Source organism: Rhinopithecus roxellana, chromosome 2 (genome assembly GCF_007565055.1).
Source record: "Rhinopithecus roxellana isolate Shanxi Qingling chromosome 2, ASM756505v1, whole genome shotgun sequence".
Lineage (NCBI taxonomy): Eukaryota > Metazoa > Chordata > Mammalia > Primates > Cercopithecidae > Rhinopithecus > Rhinopithecus roxellana.
Window position 1 is genome coordinate 47,641,987 of NC_044550.1, and position 24,206 is coordinate 47,666,192.

Below are 24,206 nucleotides of genomic sequence, written 5' to 3' on the forward strand. Positions count from 1 at the left end.
AGCCTGGGCAACATAGTGAAACTCCATCTCTACAAAAAATACAAAAATCACCCAGGCATGGTGGTGTCTGTAGTCCCAGCTACTGGGGAGGCTGAAGTGGAAGGGTGGCTTCAGCCTGGGAGGCGGAGGTTGCAGTGAGCCGAGACTGCACCACTGAACTCCACCCTGGGCAAGAGGCTGAAGTTAATTAATAAGTTAATGTGATTAATTAATTTTATTAATATTTTAAATTAATAAAAAATATTAACGACCTGTCAAACCACAGATAGAAAGTAAATAGCAGAGGCAAGACTTGAATGGAGGACTCTTACCTCCAAGTTCAGTTGTTCAACTGCCCCATCATGCATCACCGCTCAGCTCTTTATCTAAGTCTCCAATCTTGCTAGAAACAGGACCATCCCTCTAATAGAAATTAATAGTCCAGACATGCCCTTTTCTACTAGGCTTAGTGCCCTGTCTCACACAGTCTTTGAATTAATTCTTTTTTTTTTTTTTTTTTTTTTTTTTTTGAGATAGAGTTTCCCTCTTGTTGCCTAGGCTGGAGTGCAATGGCATGATCTCATTTCACTGCAACCTCTGCCTCCAGGGTTCAAGCGATTCTCCTGCCTCAGCCTCCCGAGTAGCTGCGATTACAGGCACCCACCACCATGCCCAGCTAATTTTTTGTATTTTTAATAGAGACGGGGTTTCACCATGTTGTCCAGGCTGGTCTAGAACTCCTGCCCTTGACCTCAGGTGATTAGCCCGCCTCAGCCTCCCAAAGACCTGGGATTACAGGCGTGAGCCACCGCAACCAGACCTTATATTGTTTTTTATTAAGATTTCCTGATCAACGTTAAGGCCAATGGTGTTAAGAAATCAAACAAATATTGATTAAAAGTTTATAAATTTTTCGGCTAATTATTAGTGAGTACTTAAATTAGGAAAATATATAATACTATAGCCTATGGTTAATTTTATTTGACTTCAACTTTCCGCTAAACAACACTTTCCAAAAATGTAAAGTATAAATGCTTTGCAAAAGTTTAAAAAACACAGAAAATAATTTCAAAACTCAAAGTTACCATTATTGAAATGCATTTTGCTTTATTTCTACCTAGTATCTGCATAAATAACTTTTTTTTAAACACAATTGAGATTCTGCTTCCACTTAACATTCTGTTCTAGGCATTTGCTTATATCCTCAAAAACTCTAGAGAATATTTTTGAATTGTTGGTATGAATGAAGTATATTGCTACTAATAATGATGACAACAAGAGTAACTAGCAAATTTTTAAATTAGCATCCAGACATGAATAACAAAAACCAGTTTTTAATTTTTTCAGACAAATGCAAGATTATTATCTGATCATTCTAAACCAACTGCTGAAACGGTAGCACCCGACAACACTGCAATCCCCAATTTAAGGGCTGAAGATGCAGAAAATGAAAAAGAAACAGCAGTATCCCCAGAAGACCATTCCCACCGTAAGGTAAAAGTAACATCATTTATATTCATATAATTTTTTAATTCTCCAAAGGTCTTAGTTTCAAAGCATGGTAAAAGAGATTATGTCATTTATGTCTCAGTTTAATTTTTTTAAAACATGATGATCACCTCAACTGCCTCCAATCACTAGAAGAATCATGAGGATTAATGAGTTTTACTACTTGGGCTGAGCTGCTGTATACTTGCTTCATTTTATAAAATCCAAATTCAGTTTAAACCCGTGGCTGCAGAGTGTGAGGAATATTATAAACATGTTTACATGATAGTGTGTGAAGAAAAAAAATAATGAATATTAAACGTTACCTTAGGCATAAATACGGTTATATTATCATTTGTTTGAAGAATGAACTTTTTTTTCTTTTAAGGCTGAAAAATCATCAGTACTAAAGTCAAAAGAGGAAAGCCACGAACAGTCAGCAGAACAGGGCAAGAGTTCTAGCCAAGAGCTGGGACTGAAGGACCAAGAGGACAGAGATGGTGACTTCAGTGTGAATTTGGAGTATGCACCAACTGAAGGTATATTGGACATAAAAGAAGATATGAGTGAGCCTCAGGAGAAAAAACCCTCAGAGAACACTGACTTTTTGGCTCCTGGTGTTAGTTCCTTCATAGATTCTAACCAACAAGAAAGTATCACAAAGAGAGAGGAAAACCAAGAACAACCTAGAAATTATTCACATCATCAGTTGAACAGGAGCAGTAAACATAGCCAAGACCTAAGGGATCAAGGAAACCAAGAGCAGGATCCAAATATTTCCAATGGAGAAGAGGAAGAAGAAGAAGAGCCAGGTGAAGTTGGTACCCACAATGATAACCAAGAAGGAAAGACAGAATTGCCCAGGGAGGATGCTAACAACAAGCAGGAGGAAGACAATATCCAATCTGATGACATTTTGGAAGAGTCTGATCAACCAACTCAAGTAAGCAAGATGCAGGAGGATGAATTTGAGCAGGGTAACCAAGAACAAGAAGATGATAACTCCAATGCAGAAATGGAAGAGGAAAATGCATCGAACATCAATAAGCACATTCAAGAAACTGAATGGCCAAGTCAAGAGGGCAAAACTGGCCTGGAAGCTATCAGAAACCACAAAGAGATAGATGAAAAGACTGTTTCTGAGGCTTTGCTCATGGAACCTACTGACGATGGTACCATGCCCAGAAATCACGGAGCTGATGATGATGGCGGTGATGATGGCGATGATGGCCCCAGACACAGTGCAAGTGATGACTACTTCATCCCAAGCCAGGCCTTTCTGGAGGCCGAGAGAGCTCAATCCATTGCCTATCCCCTCAAAATTGAGGAGCAAAGGGAAAAAGCACATGAAAATGAAAATATAGATACCAGTGAGCCTGGAGAGCACCAAGAGGTAAGATTATTTTAAATGGTCCTTGTTCAATAAAGCCAGCATTATCAATAAACAGTCATGACCTTTCTCTGTGCTCTCACAGTGTCCTATATGGACGTCTACTAGTACATTACTAAAATATATTATAATTATTTCTTTTTAGGTCCATTTCTATCATTAGGCTGAGAATGCATTCTCAGCCTAATGATAGAAATGGACCTAAAAAGAAATAATTGTAATTATTTGGGTCCCCATAGAAGCAGATCTTGGATTTGAGTGTTGTTTATTTAAGAAGCACAGGGAACAAAGATAGAGGAGTGGAGAAGTAACACAAGAAGGAAAGGAAGCTAATAAAAGGAACATCATTCAAGCCATGTAAAGACACTTTCTCAGAATTATTCCATTTAGTGACTGAAGGAGCTAGGGCACTTCTTTTGGCTGAGGATTGCTAGGGGGGTATTAATTTTCCAGCATGTCCAGTCTGTCCCTTGAGTGAGTCAGGTCAATTTCCATGATTTTTCAGGCATAGAAATGCAGATTTTGGCCATTGAAAGTCCCTGGAACTAGCTGAAATGATAAATTATGACAGATCTGAAGGATGGGAGACACTGAGAGCTGCTGCTCTAATGCCTTGAAAGCAGATGCCATATTGTTTTCGAGTTGAATCACCAGTGTCCAACAAAATGCCTCTGACATAACAAAAGAGCCAACAATGTTTGTTGAATTAGTTATAAACATTAAGGCCCTACTTTATTAAGCAAACACATACCAAAATGATAATCTGGAAACTACAGCAGGATCAGGGCAGAGAGGAAGCATATTTGGAGCTTTCGTTCAAAATCCTGGCAGCCACCTACCAGCAGGACTTGGCACAGATTTTGGTGCACAAAGTCAATGGTAACCTCAATTACTGAGAACTCTGCTGCCACTCTAATGTAGGAGTTTTCTTACACCTTAAAAGCCTGGTAAGAAAGCTTTACCAACAAATTCAGAGAGATTTCCAATGTAACTCTGGCTTAACTAAAAAATCACAAGATAATACTACATTTCTAGTGTTTTCTCAAATCCAAAGAGGAGACTCCAAGTCTTATTGAGTAATCCCCAGAGATACCGCACTACGTCTTGTTGATAAAGATAGAAATGGGTCCTGTTCTCCAAGGGTTACTGTCTATCTCCAGAGTTGTGACTGATTTCCCTTTCTTTTTTCTTTTATTTTGTTTGAGACAGAGTCTCACTCCTTCACCCAGGCTGGAGTGCAGTGGTGCGAACTTGGCTCACTGCAACTTCTGCTTCCCAGGTTCAAGCCATTATCCTATCTCAGCCTCCCAAGTAGGTGGAACTATAGGCACCTACCACCACGCCCAGCTAATTTTTGTATTTTTAGTAGAGATGGGGTTTCACCTTGTTGGTCAGGCTGGTCACAAACTCCTGACCTCAGGTGATCCACCCACCTCAGCTTCCCAAAGTGCTGGGATTATAGGCTCCATTTCTTTCCTTTTTTTCTGTTTTGTTTTGTTTTGTTTTTAGAGACGAAGTCTTGCTCTGTCTCCTAGGCTGGAGTGCAGTGGTGCAATCACAGCTTCCTGCAGCCTCAATCTCCTGGGCTCTAGTAGTCCTCCCACCTTAGCCTCCTGAGTAACTGGGACCACAGGCACGCACCATCACGCCCAGCTGGGTTTTTTTTCTTTTTTTTTTTTTTTTTTTGTGGTAGAGATGGAGTTTCCCTATGTTGCCCAGGCTAATCTTAAAACTCCTGGGCTTGAAGTGATCCTTCCACTCTGGCCTCCCAAAGTGCTGGGATTACACACATGAGCCACCGCACCCAGCCTGGTTTCCCTTTCTGAGATTTGAAATGATTTGAGCATGAAAAATACTCTGTGAAAGTATGCACAGTGGGAATATAAATTAAGTAATGGCTCTCCTCTTAGTAGATTTTAACTTTTGCTCTTGTTATTCTAAAGGCCAAGAAAGCAGAGAACTCATCAAATGATGAGGAAACGTCAAGTGAAGGCAACAAGAGGGTGCATGGTGTGGGTGAGTATGCACAAAGCAAGCTGTTTGTGACTATATCAAGGAAGAAATGGAATCTGCCACTTTGGGCTTGTCCCTCCATCCTTTGTGACTACTGCACAGAATTTTTTCTCTCACCAACCCTCCGCAAGGAAATGCTCCCATAAATCGTTGACATTTTCTTGTACATACTTGATATACAACTATGGGTAAATGTGTTTACAAACTGGAAGCCCTGTTTAGATATTAGTGAAAAGGCTAGAGTTCTTCTTCCTTAAATCCTTTTGCTTCTGAAAAGAATTAATTCTACCTTATTTATTCTCAAATCTGTAACTTGCTTGTGAATTTATATCCCATACATGATAAAGGACCTAATTCCTCCCCCTATCACAAACATTTTGAATTTCAGCCTTGTTTCACTTCTGACCAGTTTGCACAACATTGCACTAAGAACTTCAGACTATGACCATCTCAGGCATAGAAGAGCTGTCTGTTCTTTGCACATCTCCAATCCAAACTGCTACAAAAGGAAATCTAGATTATCATGTAAAATAGTCTATAAAATTATCATGTAAAATAGAAGGTTCCATCTGGAAATTAATACATCAATTAAAGAGGATTCCAATGTCTTCCCACTTCCAAATTTGCAAATTTCAAGGACTTCAAAATTTCCCCCTCATTAGTGAAAATGAAACTAGTTGAGTAAATTTGTATTTACATACTCAATTTAACTTTGTCCATGTTTACTGTCTAATCTTTTCTGTTAGATTCTTGCATGAGCTTCCAGTGTAAAAGAGGGCCACATCTGTAAGGTAGACCAACAGGGAAAACCTCACTGTGTTTGCCAGGATCCAGTGACTTGTCCTCCAACAAAACTCCTTGACCAAGTAAGTATTCTGCAAAATAGTCTTTAAGTGGCTCCAAACGGTTAGTGACTGAAATGAAAACATTTGCAATTGAAATATTTGCTTAAAAAAGGTACACAGGTTATCATCTAATATTTGGAACATCTGCAGTTTTCATTCTACTGAGCTTACCTAGAGCTAAATTGTCGTCACCATTGGTACAGTTGATTTTTTTGATGCCAAATGGAACAATTATGGTTTTAATAGTCTCACCTACCTGACCACATCTTTGACACAGCACTGTTATCAGCATATGAGCTTTAAGGAGCAGAGTGTCTTCCAGTGAGCATTGGGCTCTATCAGCTTTTACTCCTGCTTATCTTCCATAGGTTTGTGGCACTGACAATCAGACCTATGCCAGTTCCTGTCATCTATTCGCTACTAAATGCAGACTGGAGGGGACCAAAAAGGGGCATCAACTCCAGCTGGATTATTTTGGAGCCTGCAAATGTAAGATTATGTCCCTCCTGTCAACCATGATCTCTGAGAGGGTTTGGGGTGAATCTGGACATGCCTGAATTATCTATATGCAAACAGGGAAAAGCTAATGTAGTTCTGAACACAAAAATCATCAACTGGAGAAACTTAAAAAATAAGAACTCTCTGGCCTTAACCATAGAAGATTCTGATTTAACTGAACTAGGTTGGAACCCTGACATTTTTTTTTATTATTATTTGTTTTTAAAGTAACCTAGACAATTCTAATGTGCAGCCAGGACTCAGAACCACTATGATAATGTTATCCACTTAATCATAGAGTTGAATCACTGGAATTTTGCTACATTATTTGCCCTCTTCCCAATTTAAGTTAAGCCTTTGCCAAGAAGTTTTCCGACAACACATTCTTCCAAAAGTTTGTTAAGGCTGTCTTCCTTCCCCAGGATGCTCTCAATTGTGTTTGGCTCCCCTTACCACTAAGTGATTCTCCACATTAGCAATGCTCACTATTATTTCTGGGTCTCCTCCCCTTCCAGACACAGAAGAGGATGAAATATGTCAGCCTCCTGGACGTTAGGTATGACCATATATCTTGCTTTGTCCAGTGAAATGTGAAAAAAAAATCATCTGTGTGAGTTCTGGGCAGAAGCATTGAAGAGCTGGGGTATGGCTCTCCATCCTCTGCTCCTTTGCCACAACAAACTCTCTTTGAGATAGTGGCCTCAAAAAATGGCAACGTCATTGGTGGCTGACAAGATGGCCAAACAGGGACTGCTCTGGTCTGCAGCTTCCAGTGAGATCAACACAGGAGGGTGATTTCTGCATTTCCCACTGAGGTACTCGGCTCACTGGGACTGGTTAGACAGTGGGTGCAGCTCACAGAGGGGGAGCCAAAGCAGGATGGGGTGTTGCCTCACCCAGGAAGTGCAAGGGGTCAGGGAACTCCCTCCCCTAGCCAAGGGACGCTGTGAGGGACTGTGCTGCAAAGGACAGTGCATTCTGGCCCAGATACTACGCTTTTCCCACAGTCTTTGCAATCTACAGACCAGGAGATTCCCTACGGTGCCAACACCACCAGGACGCTGGGTTTCAAACACAACATTGGGCCACCGTTTGGGCAGACACCAAGCTAGCTGCAGGAGTCTTTTTTTTTTCTCATAACCCAGTGGCACCTGGAATGCCAGCAAGACAGAACTGTTCACTTCCCTGGAAATGTGACTGAAGCCAGGGAGCCAAATGGTCTAGCTCCGTGGATCCTACGCCCATGGAGCCTAGCAAGCTAAGATCCACTGGCTTGAAATTCTCGCTGCCAGCACAGCAGTCTGAAATAGACCTGAGATGCTTGAGTTTGGTTGGGGGAGGGGCATCTGCCATTACTGAGGCTTGAGTTGGCGGTTTTCCCTTCACAGTGTAAACAAAGCCGCTAGGAAGTTCGGACTAGGTGGAGCCCAGGGCAGCACCGTAAAGCCACTGTAGCTAGACTGCCTCTCTAGATTATTCCTCTCTGGGAAGGGCATCTCTGAAAGTAAGGCAGCAGCCCCAGTCAGGGGCTTATGGATAAAGTTCCCATCTCCTTGGGACAGAGCGCCTGGGGGAAGGGGTGGCTGTGGGCGCAGCTTCAGCACACTTAAACGTTCCTGCCTGCCCACTCTGAAGAGAGCAGCAGATCTCCCAGCGCAGCACTTGAGCTTTGCTAAGGGACAGACTGCCTCCTTAGGTGGGTCCCTGACCACCGTGCCTCCTGACTGGGAGAAACCTCCAAGCAGGGGTCAGCAGACATCTCATACAGGAGCACTCCAGCTGGCATCTGGCGGGTACCCCTCTGGGACGAAACTTCCAGAGGAAGGAACAGGCAGCAATGTTCGCTGTTCTGCAGCCTCTGCTGGTGATATCCAGGCAAACAAGGTCTAGAATGGACCTCGAGTGAACTCCAGCAGACCTTCAGCAGAGGGGACTGTTAGAAGGAAAACTAATGAACAGAAAAGAGCAGCATCAACCTCAACAAAAAAGATATCTACACAAATACCCCATCTGAAGGTCACTAACATCAAAGACCAAAGGCAGAAAATTCACAAAGATGAGGAAAAACCAGCACAAAAAGCCTGCAAATTCCAAAAATGGGAATACCTCTTCTCCTCCAAAGGATCGCAACTCCTTGCCAGCATGGGAACAAAAGTGGATGGAGAATTAGTTTGAGGAATTGACAGAAGTAGACTTCAGAAAGTGGGTAATAACAAACTCCTCTGAGCTAAAGGAGCACGTTATAACCCAATGCAAGGAAGCTAAGAACCTTGAAAAAAGTTTAGAGGAATTGCTAACCAGAATAACTAGTTTAGAAAATAACATAAAAGACCTGATGGAGCTGGAAAATACAGCACGAGAACTTTATGAAGCATACACAAGTATCAATAGCCAAATCAATTAAGCAGAAGAAAGGATATCAGAAATTGAAGATCAACTTAATGAAATAAAGCATGAAGACAAGATTAGAGAAAAAAGAATGAAAAGGAACGAACAAAGCCTCCAAGAAATATGGTACTATGTGAAAAGACCAAACCTACATTTGATTGGTGTACCTGAAAGTAATGAGAAGAATGGAACCAAGTTGGAAAACCCTCTTCAGGATATTATCCAGGAGAACTTGCCCAACCTAGCAAGACAGACCAACATTGAAATTCAGGAAATACAGAGAACACCACAAAGATAATCCTCAAGAAGAGCAACTCCAAGACACATAATTGTCAGATTCACCAAGGTTGAAATGAAGGAAAAAATGTTAAGGGCAGCTAGACAGAAAGGTCAGAATACCCACAAAGGGAAGCCCATCAGACTAACAGTGGAACTCTCTGCAGAAACCCTACAAGCAAGAAGAGAGTGGGGGCCAATATTCAACATGCTTAAAAAATTTTCAACCTAGAATTTCATAACCAGTCAAACTAAACTTCATAAGTGAAGGAGAAATAAAATCCTTTACAGATAAGCAAATGCTGAGAGACTTTTTCACCACCAGGCCTGCTTTACAACAGCTCCTGAAGGAACCACTGAATATGAAGAGGGAAAACCAGTACCAGCCACTGCAAAAACATACCAAATTGTAAAGACCATTGACACTATGAAGAAACTGCATCAACTAACAGGCAAAATAACCAGCTAGCATCATAATGACAGGATCAAATTCACACATAACAATATTAATTTTAAATGTAAACATGCTAAATGCCCCAATTAAAAGACACAGACTGGCAAATTGGATAGAGTCAAAAGTGCTGTATTAAGGAGACCCAGCTCATGTGCAAAGACACACATTGGCTCAAAGTAAAAGGATGGAGGACTATTTACCAAGAATTGGAAAGCAAAAAAAAAAGCAGGAGTTGCAATCCTAGCTTCTGATAAAACAGGCTTTAAACCAACAAAGACCAAAAAAGACAAAGAAGGGCATTACATAATGGTAAAGGGATCAATTCAACAGGAAGAGCTAACTATCCTAAATATATATGCACCCAACACAGGAGCACCCAGATACACAAAGCAAGTTCTTAGAGACCTTAGACTCCCACACAATAATAGTGGGAGATTTTAATACTCCACTGTAAAATATGAGACAGATCAACAAGACAGAAATTAACAAGTATATTCAGGACTTGAACTCAGCTCTGGACTAAGTGGACCTAATAGACATCTACAGAACTCTCCACCCCAAATCAATAGAATATACATTCTTCTCAGCACCACATTGCACTTATTCTAAAATTGACCAAATAATTGAAAGTAAAAACTCCTCAGCAAATGCAAAAGAATAGAAATCATAACAGTCTCTCAGATCACACTGCAATCAAATTAGAACTCAGGATTAAGAAACTCACTCAAAACCGCACAACTACATGTTAACTGAACAACCTGCTCCTGAATGACTACTGGGTAAATAACCAAATTAAGGCAGAAATAAGGAAGTTCCTTGAAACCAATGAGAATGAAGACACAATGTGCCAGAATCTCTGGGACACAGCTAAAGCAGCGTTTAGAGGGAAATTTATAGCACTAAATGCCCATAGGAGAAAGCAGGAAAGATCTAAAATGGACACTCTAACATCACAATTGAAACAACTAGAGAAGCAAAAGCAAACAAATTCAAAAGCTAGCAGAAGACAAGAAATAACTAAGATCAGAGCATAACTGAAGGAGATAGAGACACGAAAAACCCTTCAAAAAATCAATGAATATAGGAGCTGGTTTTTTGAAAAGATTAACAAAATGGATAGACTGCTAGCCAGACTAATACAGAAGAAAAGAGAGAAGAATCAAATAGATACAAGAAAAAATGATAAAGGGGATATCACCACTGATCCCACAGAAATACAAACTACCATCAGAAAATACTATAAACACCTCTACACAAATAAACTAGAAAATCCAGAAGAAACAGATAAATTCCTGGACACATATACCCTCCCAAGACTAAACCAGGAAGAAGTTGAATCCCTGAATAGACCAATAACAAGTTCTGAAATTGAGGCAGTAATTAATAGTCTACCAATCAAAAAAAGCCAGGGGCCAGAAAGATTCACAGCTGAATTCTTCCAGAGGTACAAAGAGGAGCTGGTACCATTCCTTTTGAAACTATTCCAAACAATAGAAAAACAGGGAGTCCTCCCTAGTTCATTTTATGAGGCCAGCATCATCCTGATACCAAAACCTGACAGTGACACAATGAAAAAAGAAAATTTCAGGCTAATATCCCTGATGAACATCGATGCGAAAATCCTCAATAAAATACTGACAAACCAAATCCAGGAGCACATAAAAAAGCTTATCTACCACAATCAAGTCACCTTCATCCCTGGGATGCAAAGATGGTTCAACATATGCAAATCAATAAATGTAATCCATCACATAAACAGAACTAATGACAAAAACCACACAATTATCTCAATAGATGCAGAAAAGGTCTTCAACAAAATTCAACACCCCTTCATGCTAAAAACTCTCGATAAACTAGATATTGATGGAACATATCTCAAAATAATAACAGCTATTTATGACAAACCCATAGCCAATATCATACTGAATGGGCAGAAGCTGAAAGCATTCCCTTTAAAAACCAGCACAAGACAAGAATGCCCTCTCTTACCACTCCTATTCAACATAGTATTGGAAGTTTTGGCCAGGGCAGTGAGGCAAGAGAAAGAAATCAAGGGTATTCAAATAGGAAGAGAGGAAGTCGAATTGTCTCTGTTTGCAGATGACATAATTGTATATTTAGAAAACCCCATTGTCTCAGGCCAAAATCTCCTCAAGCTGATAAGCAACTTCAGCAAAGTCTCAGGATACAAAATCAATGTGCAAAAATCACAAGCATTCCTATATACCAGTAATAGACAAGCAGAGAGCCAAATCATAAGTGAATGCCCATTCACAATTGCTACAAAGAGAATAAAATACCTAGGGATACAACTTACAATGGATGTGAAGGACCTCTTCAAGGAGAACTACAAAGCACTGCTGAAGGAGATAAGGACACAAACAAATGGAAAAATATCCATGAGCACGGATAGGAAGAATCAATATTGTGAAAATGGTTCTACTGACCAAAGTAATTTATAGATTCAATCCTATCCCCATCAAGCTATCACTGACTTTCTTCACAGAATTAGAAAAAACTACTTTAAAGTTCATATGGAACCAAAAAGGAGCCCACATATCCAAGACAATCCTAAGCAAAAAGAACAAAGCTGGAGGCATCACGCTACATAACTTAAAACTATACTACAAGGCTACAGTAACCAAAACAGCATGGTACTGGTATCAAAACAGATATATAGACCAATGGAACAGAACAGAGGCCTCAAAAATAACGCCACACATCTACAAACATCTGATATTTGACAAACCTGACAAAAACAAGCAATGGGGAAAGGATTCCCTATTTAATAAATGGTGTTGGGAAAACTGGCTAGCCATACGCAGAAAACTGAAACTGGGCCCCTTCTATACACTTCATACAAAAATTAACTCAAGATGGATTAAAGACTTAAACATAAGACCTAAAACCATAAAAACCCTAGAAGAAAACTTAGGTAATACCATTCAGGACATAGGCGTGGGCAAAGACTTCATGACTAAAATACCAAAAGCAATGACAACAAAAGCCAAAATTGCCTAATGGGATCTAACTAAACTAAAGAGCTTCTGCACAGCAAAAGAAACTATCATCAGAGTAAACAGGCAACCTACAGAATGGGAGAAAATTTTTGCAATCTTCCATCTAATTAAGGGCTTATATCCAGAATCTACAAGGAACTAATACAAATTTACAAGAAAAAACAACCACATCAAAAAGTGGGTGAAGGATATGAACAGACACTTCTCAAAAGAAGACATTTATGTGGCCAACAAACATATGAAAAAAAGTTCATAATCAGTGGTCATTAGAGAAATGCAAATCAAAACCACAATGAGATACCATCTCATGCCAGTTACAATGGCAATCATTAAAAAGTCAGGAAACAACAGAAACTGGAGAGAATGTGGAGAAATAGGAACACTTTTATACTGTTGGTGGGAGTAAATTAGTTCAACCATTGTGGAAGACAGTGTGGCAATTCCTCAAGGATCTAGAACTAGAAATACCATTTGATACAGCAATCCCATTACTGGGTACATACCCAAAGGATTATAAATCATTCTACTATAAAGACGCATTCACACATATTTATTACAGCACTGTTCACAATAGCAAAGACTTGAAACCAACCCAAATGCCCATCAATGATAGACTGGATAAAGAAAATGTGACACATATACACCATGGAATACTATGCAGCCATAAAAAAGGATGAGTTCATGTCCTTTGCAGGGACATGCATGAAGCTGGAAACCATCATTCTCGGCAAACTAACACAGGAACAGAAAACCAAACACCACATGTTCTCACTCATAAGTAGGAGCTGAACCATGAGAACACATGGACACAAGGAGGGGAACATCATACACCAGGGCCTGTCAGGGGCTGGGGGACTAGGGGAGGGATAGCATTAGGAGAAATACCTAATGTAGATGATGGGTTGACAGGTGCAGCAAACCACCATGGCACGTGTATACTTACGTAACAAACCTGCACGTTCTGCACATGTATCTCATAACTTAAAGTATAATTTTTTTTAAAAAATGGCAGTCATCCTGAGCTCTGGGGAGACTGCAATGAGCAGAGAGCCCTCCTGCCAACTTGTATTGGACTTGTAGCAGTATTGCAAAATTGACTTTTGTTTCTTTAAGTCACTGAGATTTAGCATTATTTCTTACCATAGTATCAGCTAATATCTACCTTTTCCTCTATTCAATAGCACTTGTGCCCTCCACCTACAAATTTCAACTCTGATTCTACAGCAGTGGTTCTGGGGCCTAGCTGCACATCCAAATAGAATTTGGAGTTTTAAAACATCCTGATGCCCAAACTTCACACCAGACCAGTCACAACAGAATTTACTTGATTGGAAGCTGGCATTTGGTATGTTTTTTAAAACCCCAGGCAATTCTGTTGTGCTGCTGCCAGGGCTAAGGACCACTGTCATAATAATGGGGCCCTGAGAAGGCTCTGTCAGTTGCCAGAAGTTGTTAAGCTTCCTATTATGAGGATTTGCCATAGTACACAAATAAGCCCAAAGATTACAGTACATTTTCTGTTTGTAACAGCTATTCCTACTTGTACGGACTTTGAAGTGACTCAGTTTCCTCTACGGATGAGAGACTGGCTCAAGAATATCCTCATGCAGCTTTATGAAGCCAACTCTGAACACGCTGGCTATCTAAATGAGAAGCAGAGAAGTAAAGTAAGTTAACCACAGATTAGCTTCTTCAATTATACATATTTATATATATATAATTTGTATATATACATGTATATGCATATATGCATGTTTATATATGCATATGTGTATATATGCATATGTGTATATATACATATGTGCATATATGCAATTGTATGTAGTAAAATGAGCATTTATGCAAATATAACCAAATCAGCAAATATATGTATAAGTATGTCAGTTGGGATTAAACATGGTGCGAAAATAAATAAAAAGGAAGGAGGGTGTGCATTAACTGTGTCAGATGCTGGTTATAGGTTGTGAGTTGAGGACTGAGAATTGGCCAGAGATTTAGCATGTCAAGGTCATAGTTAACCTTGATAGGAGCTGTTCCTGGGCTGGGAGCATGTTTCAGGAAGGAAGCTCCAGTGGAGAGAGTTCAACAGAGACTAGGAGAAAGGATGTGGATGTAGCAAGTATAGACAATCCTTTCAAGGAGTTTTGCTATAAAGAGATAAAGAGAAATGGGGTGGCAGCTGAAGTGAGTTCAAGAGTCCCCCCTAGCAGTGGGAGATGGTAGAGGATGTTTGTATGCTTCTGGAAATAACCCAGTCAAGAAAGAAATATTAGTGAGGAGCAGAGAATGCACACAACTGCCAGAGGGCATTCTTCAATACGTGTCCCAGCCAGATGAGAGGGGCTGGACTTAGATTAGGAGCACAGGAAGGTCACAGGTAGGAAAGCTGTGGTTCTGGGAGCAGGTGGAGGTTCTGTTTGCTTCCAGTTACTCAGTGAAATAAGAGGCAACTTCACAAGCTGACAGTTTCACATGCACTGCTCAAGAATAATTTCTAGCCTCCGTCTTGAATACATTGTCACAGAGAGCCTTGAGGATATTAGCTTTGAAACAGGGAAATTTCAATGGGGCTGGCCAAGCAGTAACACACAGGGTAAAAGCGAGACTGAGTTGGCACTGGATGGATGACCTAGAAGACTAAGAACGGACTCTGCCATCAGGGGAAGGAGCAGCACTTTTCACTAACTAATCAAAAATTTTCCCTCAGTCAATTCAGCCCTTTTCATTAAAACCTCATAGTTAAAAAAAAAAAAAAAGTAGTGAACATTAATTACTTGTTAAAAGAAAGAGGCAAAATATACTTAAAATATTTAAAAGTTTAAAAAAGATTTAAATTTCTTCTAAAAACCAGAGGTTTCTTACATCAGGTGCTATTCTGTGTAGGCATGAGAAAGGCCTGTAGTATTGATTGGAAGGAATTTCATTTGGTTGCACATGATGTCCTGAGCTTGTTTTCCTCTATCGTGTTACTGTCACTCTTCAAGTAAAGTTTAGCAAGTGACGAGTCCATTACATTTGTCTGATTCTCTGACAGTCTTCCGCCTTCTTAACCCCAGGTCAAGAAAATTTACCTGGATGAAAAGAGGCTCTTGGCTGGGGACCATCCCATTGACCTTCTCTTAAGGGACTTTAAGAAAAACTACCACATGTATGTGTATCCTGTGCACTGGCAGTTTAGTGAACTTGACCAACACCCTATGGATAGGTAAGAACATTTCTAGATTTCTCTCTCTGATGAAATATCTACGTATCTATGCAGAAGGAAAATCTAAACAGATTTAGGACATTTCCCAGTTCCATTTTAGAATACTGTAATGCCTGGTTAGGAGTCTAAACACAAAGCTGCTGTGTGTGATGTACCCTAGAACTTAAAGTATAATAATAAAAAAAAGTCTGGAACTTGATAGAGCTTATGTTGATAAAGTTTATGTTTTATAATTTTATCTTTTAATTCCATTTGTCAGTGAACGTTTTGAAGTCCCCTTATCACAATTATCAAAGCTATGTAATATTCATTAAAAACAAAAAAAAGCTGCCGCGAAGATAGCAGAATATGGCTACACCACAGCTCCTAAGTTTACATGTTAAGGTCCAGCTTCCCACAGAGACTGCTCCGACTTTCTCATTCTTGATCCTAAATTCCCAAGACTGGCCCAATGTGGGTCAAGTGACTACATCTAAAACAATCAGGTATGGTCAGTGGATGAGAACCAGGTTGTACCAACATGATTGCTGGGTACACCCCTGTAGATTTAGGGTGGGAAAAGGACAGTTCCTGTGAAGACAGAAACCTCGTGAATCGACATCCCAAAAGCAGTCAACCTTACCCACAAATCGTTTATTTCATTTCATTGGCAGTTTTTTATCAGTATTCTATTTATTTCACATATACAGCAACCTTATGGGAGAAAAACGTCCTTGGTGAGCCTAAGAGTTAAATCTTCATGCACAAGCTATTCAGTTAATAGGATGCCATGTATTTCATTGCAGAGTCCTGACACATTCCGAACTTGCTCCTCTGCGAGCATCTCTGGTGCCCATGGAACACTGCATAACCCGTTTCTTTGAGGAGTGTGACCCCAACAAGGATAAACATATCACCCTGAAGGAGTGGGGCCACTGCTTTGGAATTAAAGAAGGTAAATTCATCACCAGCCAAAGACGAGGGATGTCTTCTTCCCCAGACAAGCCCTAAGCCCCCGCATGCTTCATAGAGAGGTCCTGCCACATGTTCAAATTGGAAGCTAGAAACAAAAAAGTAGCAGCTTCCCAGATAGGACTCCCTTGGTGCACGTGCTGTCATTACAAAGTCACTTCTTACTACCTTTATAGCACTGTTTTCAAAGGGTAGCAAGGGTGAACATGGATTGAGGTCTCAACAGTCAGCTAAGCCTAAAAAGACATGTGAATCCAGAGTTGGGTCAAATCTCAGCAGGCTTTGTGTCCTTCCTTATTTAATATCCTACCTTAACCTGGGCCTTGGGCCCAACTTTTCAAAATTACACGTAAAGAATAAATAAGCAAGCCCATTTCTGACAATGGGAAATGTCAGAACATCTCAGAATCCATTACCAACACACTGAAGACTGGATTTTACATCACAAGTAGTGCTGGCATAATCCTTTAACCCAAAACTCACCCATGACTTCATCTTCAACGAATGGGAACTGTGGGAGGGTAGATCAGAGCATTCTTTCTTCACTCCTGCAGTGGAGGATATTAAATGTAGACACTTGTTTTGCTGGGTTATGTCTTAATATGTTTCCTTTTCTTTCCTTAAGTTAGACTTGACTTTTATGAGCAGGTATGTTTTCAATAATTAAGATATGAAAGTCTGGGCACGGTGGCTCATGCCTGTAATCCCAGCACTTTGGGAGGCCGAGGTGGGTGGATCACCTGAGGTCAGGAGTTAGAGACGAGCGTGGCCAACATGGTGAAACTCTGCTTCTACCAAAAATACAAAATGTAGGTGGGCTTGGTGGCATGCGCCTGTAATCCCAGCTACTCGGGAGGCTGAGGCAGGAGAATTGTTTGAACCTGGGAGACAGAGGTTGCAGTGAGCCAAGATCGCGCCACTGCACTCCAGCCTGGGTGACAGACAGAGTGAGACTTGGTCTCAAAAAAAAGAAAGATGTTCAAACAGTGAGCATTCAAATCTACTTGCAATTCTCACTACACACACACAAAAACGATAGTATGTGAGGTAATGCATTTGCTAATCAGATCAATTTAGCCATTCCACAATGTATATATATTTTAAAAGGTCATGTTTTACATGATAAATACATACCATCTTTATTTGTCAGTTAAAATAAATAAATAAGGAAAATACCATTCACAGAACATAAATTAACAGTGAACATCAAATCTCTGAAACAGAGATTTCATTCGTGTTTACAATATACCATCGGGATAAACATGCAGCTAGACCGATAAAGAAAATCAGTTCATCAAACATTGGAAGTTCCCAAAAAGAAATAACTTGTGCAAACTTCATTTTTAAAATATTCCCCATATATATGTAGAATGCCTTGAAATTAGAGAGGAAGAGGTGAAAGTATGAGGATTTACTTATTAATAAATAGGTAACCAGAGAGGGTCAGTCCTTCTCCTCGCAATAATATCATTCTGTGAAATAAACATTCTGTGAAAGGATGTATATTTTTGTAAGTACCTAGTTCTGTGTATTAGTTGCCTATGCTGCATAGTGAATCACCTCACAACTTAACAGGTTAAATTCTTTCTCATGGTTTCCAAGGGTCAAGAATCTCACAGTAACTAACCTGGATGGCTCTGCATTAGGATCTCTCATTAGGTTGTGGTCAAGGGGTCATGCAGTGCAGCAGTTATCTGATGGCTTGACTGTGGCTAAGGGTCTACTTCTAAGCTCACTCCCATGGCTCTTTGCAGGAGCCTTCAGTATCCCATCATGTAGGCCTTTCGTCCACAGGGCTGCCCACAGCATGGTATCTGGTTTCCTCCAGAGTGAGTGACCAGGCAGAAAGAGAAAGCCAAGACTGAGGCCCCAATGTCTTTTGTAACCTAACCTCAGAAGTTATATATCATGACTTCTGCCTCATTGTATTGGGTCACACTGACCAATCCTGCTACAGCAGGAGGAGGAGAAGGAGACCAACGGGATTGGGTGTCAACTGTCTTTCTAACATCTATGATACACGCAGAGTACTTACAAAAATTCAAATATATCCCTCTGTCCTGCCCTGCCCCACCATTATCTAGAGGGGAAAACTCAGCTGGAATAGGATGTATTTATGGATGCCTGTTTATATGACATGTGATTTTAAACGACTGATAAAAAGGCAAATTTAAACAGAGGCCATTTTACTTAAGAAAACCAGTTGCATCTCATTCTTCCTTTTGCAAAGCTTCTGGCAGCTCTTCAGTGTGTAAGCTCATCCAGGCTCCACTGGGTGGTTGTCTGGGAGGAGTAGGAAGGACTTAAAGTCCAGTCATTTACAAAGCTGTTAATGATCTTGTTTGTGCACTGTGGTTTGGCTATCATTGCCTTATTTTGAAGAAAGGAAAAAATTATCACATAATAAACCAATAAAGCAGTTATTAAATATTCAGTCAGAACACGTAAACAAGTTATTGCTTTGGAATGTAGCTAAAGAAAAAAAATTTATTTTTAAGTATACCCTTCTTTCCTTCAAGGCTGAGAAATCCACAGAAGGAGAAGATAGAGTTTAGCCAATGTTTTCCTGAATTTTAACTGCCTATGATAGATGTGCCCATATATTCCTCACATAGCTGTTATTAACTAGCTATGTGAATTAGGGCATGTCGCTTATCCTCAGTGAGTCTCATTTTCCTTATCTGTAAAAATGGGGTTCAAATAACAGGTGCAGGAGTCCTCATTTAGTTTGCGCGCATGCATACCATGCATTGACACATATCCATGCTAATCGTCAGAAAATCTTCCAAGTGAGACTAACAGGGTAAACAACTCAGATGAATGCAAGTTCCCCAAAGCCATTTAAAGACATTATCCTAAGAGTACTGGGGAATCACCAAAGCGTTTCAAACAAGTCAGTGATTTCCCTGGGTTTGTATTTAAGAAGGATTCCCCTGGTTGCATTGTGGCAGGGCCAAAGAACTGTTGAGAGAATATTGTGGTAAACCCAGGCAAGAGCTGATGAGAACTTGAACTAGGGGAGTGACCAAAAGGAAAAAAAAAAAAAAGAGAAGTAAACATACTCAAAATATATTTTTAAATGTAAGCATACTGAAATGTATATCATGTGGAAATAAGACAATATTTGATAGGAAATATGGGGGAGCAGAGAGCAGAGAGGTGAGAGACTGAAAAGAGAAGTACAATGCCTAGGTCCCTGACTTAGAGCAGGCAGAGTAAATAGAGGTAAATAGAGGCACCTTCCACTGAGAAAACATGAGAACAGAAGTGGATTTGGAGTAAATGACCAATTCCATTTTAAATACTTTGAATCCTAAAGTATTAGGTTGTCTCTTAAGTGTTAGTTTCATGCAAAAGTAATTATGGTTTGGCCATTATCGCTACCACTCCATCAAAACTACCATTATCCCTACCATGCCCAACACTGATGGGCACCTACATTGATTTTATATCTTTGCTATTGTGAATAGTGCTGCAATGAGCATGTGAGTTCATGTGTCTTTTTAGTAAAATGATTTTTTTATAAATATACCCAGTAATGGGATTGCTGGGTTGAATAGCAGTTCTGTTTTAAGTTCTTTGAGAAATCTCCAAACGGCTTTCCACAGTGGCTCAACTAATTTACATTACCAGTGTCTAAGCATTCCTTTTTCTCTGCAGCTTCACCAGCATGTTGTTTTTAGACTTTTTAATTATAGCCATTCTGACTGCTATGAACTGGCATCTCATTGTGAGATGGTTTTGATTTAAATTTTCCTGATTATTAGTAACGTGGAACTTTATATATATTTGTTGGCTGCTTATATATCAAGACAGGGTTTTGGAACTGAAATGCATATTTGAGGATTATAAGCATACAGAGAATAATTGACACCAGGGAAGGGAATTAATTCTCCCAAGGAGAACGCATTGACTTACATGAAAAGGGGTCTAGGATTGAACACCATGCTGAGAAACAACATCTAGATGATGGATGGGGAGGAAGAAAGAATTCAGTAAGGACATTGAAGTTTCTCCTGAAATGAAGGAAGAAAACCAGGATAGTGCCATGCAAAGGAGGTGTTTCAAAGAGGAGGAAGAGATTGGCAGTGCCAAATGCGACTGAGATGTCAAAGAAGATGAAAGAAATAAAGATATCCTGGGTGGCCTTGGTTAGAGTAGTTTTGGTGGAATGGTAGAGATGGAAGTCACATTCTATAGGTTCAGAAGAAAAGGGAGATGAGAAAGGGTAAGGAGTGAATGTTTGAGTGCAGCAAAGACCTAGAAAAGATACAGAGTAAGGGGAGCATTTTTTAGAATAAAAGAGATTTGAGCACTCCTTTCATTTATTCATTCATTTGCTCAAGAAATCTTTACAGATGGTCTACATAAATGCAGGCACTGTTCTAGAGGCTAAATATAAAACATATTTAAATGCTAATGGAAGGATCTAGTAAAAAAAAAAAAAGGAAAGGTGGAAGAAGGATGTAAGAAAAAAAGAGGCAAGTAAAAGGAGAATCTTGTGAAGGTCAGAAGAGATCTTGAGCATAGGTAGAGGAATTAGCCTTAACGTCAAGAAAAAGGACAACCTCTTATCTGAGCAACAGAAAGAAGACAAAGGCTATGGGTGCAAATATAAGTAAATGTGTAAGTAATGAAGCTATTCTCTCCATTTTACATATGAAGCCAGTACTCAAAAAAAATATATCAAAGTCCATAATCTTTCCCACTCTCTGGGCCAGATAAAGATTATTAGCAGGAAAATTACCTAGTGCCCACACAGAGTAGTATAATAGTTTGCTAGGGAGGGCCATGTTGGTAAGGAGTGATCTTATATCTGCTAGAGGATGCTGTCTTCTTCCACAAGTATGGCAACAATTTCTTTGACAAGCTACTCACTTAAAAGCTGGATTTACCTAGCACTATATTTCTATTTATTTCCATTATATTTCAGCTCACCTTCTAGATTAGTATGCTTGGCACTTCTTGGCTGGACCTCCCCTTAACCTGCTCTTCCTTTATCAGTGGTTCTCAACCCTGCAGCCGAATTACCTGCAGAGTTTTCTAAATGTCTACATGCCATTAGTCCACCCCTAGGGATTCGGATTCTAGAGTCCAGAGGTGAGGCCTAAAAATATATATTTTTAAAAGTTCACAAGTGATGTTGATGTCCTGCCAGAGTTGAGGATCACCATTATACTGCCTTATTAGATGGTTTCTCTAATCCCCTAGCTCTAATATTATTTGTGCTACTACTCTGGCTACTTTCTAAAAGCGTTATTTTGCTTCTTGTTTTTTACAGAAGACATAGATGAAAATCTCTTGTTTTGAATGAAGATTTTAAAGAACTCAACTTTCCAGCATCCTCCTCTGTTCTAACCACTTCAGAAATATATGCAGCTGTAATACTTGTAGATTTATATTTAGCAAAATGTTTGCATGGATGACAAGACAATGAGAGTAACTGCTTGATAACAACTTATGCACCAGGTATTTAACATTAACTTTGGAAACAAAAATGCAAAATTAAGTAAAGTCAATATATGCAAAATACTGTACATTGTGAACAGAAGTTTAATTCATAGTAATTTCACTCTCTGCATCGACTTATGAGATAATTAATGATAAAACTATTAACGATAAAAATAATGCATTTGTATTGTTCATAATATCATATGCACTTCAAGAAAATGGAATGCTACTCTTGTGGTTTACGTGTATTATTTTCAATATCTTAATACCCTAATAAACAGTCCATAAAAATCCAAATGCTTAGTCAAGTGTATTTCCAGTTATAATTTAGACAATCAAATGTGAAAGATCAACCCAAGACTCACACTTCATGTCAAATTATAATTGTGCTTCCTAAACCCTACTACTTTAAGTGTGTGTATGTGCGTGTGTGTGTGCGCGTGTGTGTGTGTGCGCGTGTGTGTGTGTGTGTGGTTGAGGAAAAAGTGTGAGACACCTCTTACAGGAAACAATACTCAGTGGTAAGAGCTGCTCATTAATGTCCTTCATCATTATATAAGTTTAAACAGAATAAAAATAAATTCAAGTGCTTTTTTACCAAATTTGATTTAAAATGTAGAACAAGCTGGGTGCAGAGGCTCACAACTATAATCTCAACACCTTGGGAGGCCAAGGTGGGTGGATTCCTTGAGCTCAGGAGTTCAAGACCAGCCTAGGCAACATGGAGAGACCCTGTCTCTACAAAAACTTTAAAAAATAGCCAGGCGTAGTGGCATGCACCTGTTGTCCCAGCTACTTGGCAGACTGAGGTAGGAGAATTGCTTGAGACCAGTAGGTCGAGGCTGCAGTGAGCTGATATTGTGCCACTGCACTCCAGCCTGGGTGACAGGACAAGGTCCTGTCTCAAAAAATAAATAAATGAAAATAAAATGTGAAGATTATGCACTGCTTGATCCAACTAATTCTAACTTTATGTGCAGTTGAGCATGTGTGCTGGGGAGGAGGACAGCCCTGCAAAAATTTCTACATATTCATTGCCTCAAAATTAAAAAAATGTAAGGGTAAAACAGGAAGAGGCCCATAAAGCGTCTTGATGTCCAATGTAGAAAGAGATTAAATATTATTAATGTAAACTGATAGTGAAAAAACCTGTCATAAGCAAAAATTTGTGTTTTTATTTGGGCTCTTCTTTGATAGCTATCACAGTAAAAGCTAGGTCACAAAAATATGACATCATAATATAGTTTTGCAAGTTCTGAAGTAAGGCAATAAAAGAACATGTCACCCACTTTGACTACTCGAAAGAAAATGGTTTTTCACATATTTTTCTAGATGAAATGAAAGATATCAACACAATTATCTTTTACTGTTTTTTCAAATAATCAAAAATTTGTTGTTGTTGTTACAGACCTTATCTGTGATAGTCACTGAGCGAACATGCCCCTAGGAATTTTATCTGAGATACTTACAGAATAGTTTATTTTTTATCAGAGTAATCTTCTTTGAGTATTTCAAAATTGTATTCATTGTCTCTTTTCATAGCTCAATAAATTACTTATTCTTTTGTGAGATAGAGTCTTGCTCTGTCACCCAGGCTGGAGTGCAATGGCACAATCTCAGCTCACTGCAACCTCTGCCTCCCAGGTTCAAGCAATTCTCCTGCCTCAACCTCCTGAGTAGCTGAGATTACAGGCGCGTGCCACCACACCCAGCTTATTTTTGTATTTTTAGTAGAGATGGGGTTTCACCATGTTGGTCAGGCTGGTCTCGAACTCCTGACCTCGTGATCCGCCCACCTCAGCCTCGCAAAGTGCTGGGATTACAGGCGTGAGCCACTGCACCTGGCCAATTATCTTATTCTTAACTAGAACTATATCATACTATGTCCTTTCTAAATAATTAAGTTCAATTTGATTAATCAAAATCTAATTAAGTATTATTTGTAATTTTTTCCAACTACAGAAATAATTTTAGAAACTATTCCAAATTTCAGAACGTTTTTATATGAAGCTGAAAAGGTCTTAGCTAATTACAAACTAGGTTGTTGGGAACAGCGAAGTTGTATTCAGAGGTATTAATTAGGCCTGAATTATCTTTTACCCTCAGACAACTTTCAAAAATATTTTAGAATAGTGAAAAGCGACTTTAACATCAAGGTAAGGACACCACCTCAATATCTACTAAAAAAATTATTTGAAAATAATATTCATTTTGAAATGAAAAATATTGAATACTAGAAATTTTCAAA

The 24,206-nt window shown here is 39.4% G+C and overlaps 1 protein-coding gene across 1 annotated transcript in view; it reads left to right on the forward strand.

Moving 5' to 3' along the window:
- Positions 1-22,255, forward strand: part of SPARCL1 (SPARC like 1) — a 61,843-nt gene extending 39,588 nt beyond the window's left edge. Inside the window, 10 exon segments of the mRNA XM_010383124.2 lie at positions 1,327-1,473; positions 1,856-2,860; positions 4,801-4,873; positions 5,617-5,645; positions 5,647-5,736; positions 6,084-6,204; positions 13,882-14,018; positions 15,408-15,556; positions 16,342-16,490; positions 21,789-22,255. Coding sequence (XP_010381426.1) covers positions 1,327-1,473; positions 1,856-2,860; positions 4,801-4,873; positions 5,617-5,645; positions 5,647-5,736; positions 6,084-6,204; positions 13,882-14,018; positions 15,408-15,556; positions 16,342-16,490; positions 21,789-21,817 — 1,929 coding nt within the window. The 3' untranslated portion in view covers positions 21,818-22,255.
- The last annotated feature ends 1,951 nt before the right edge of the window (positions 22,256-24,206 follow it).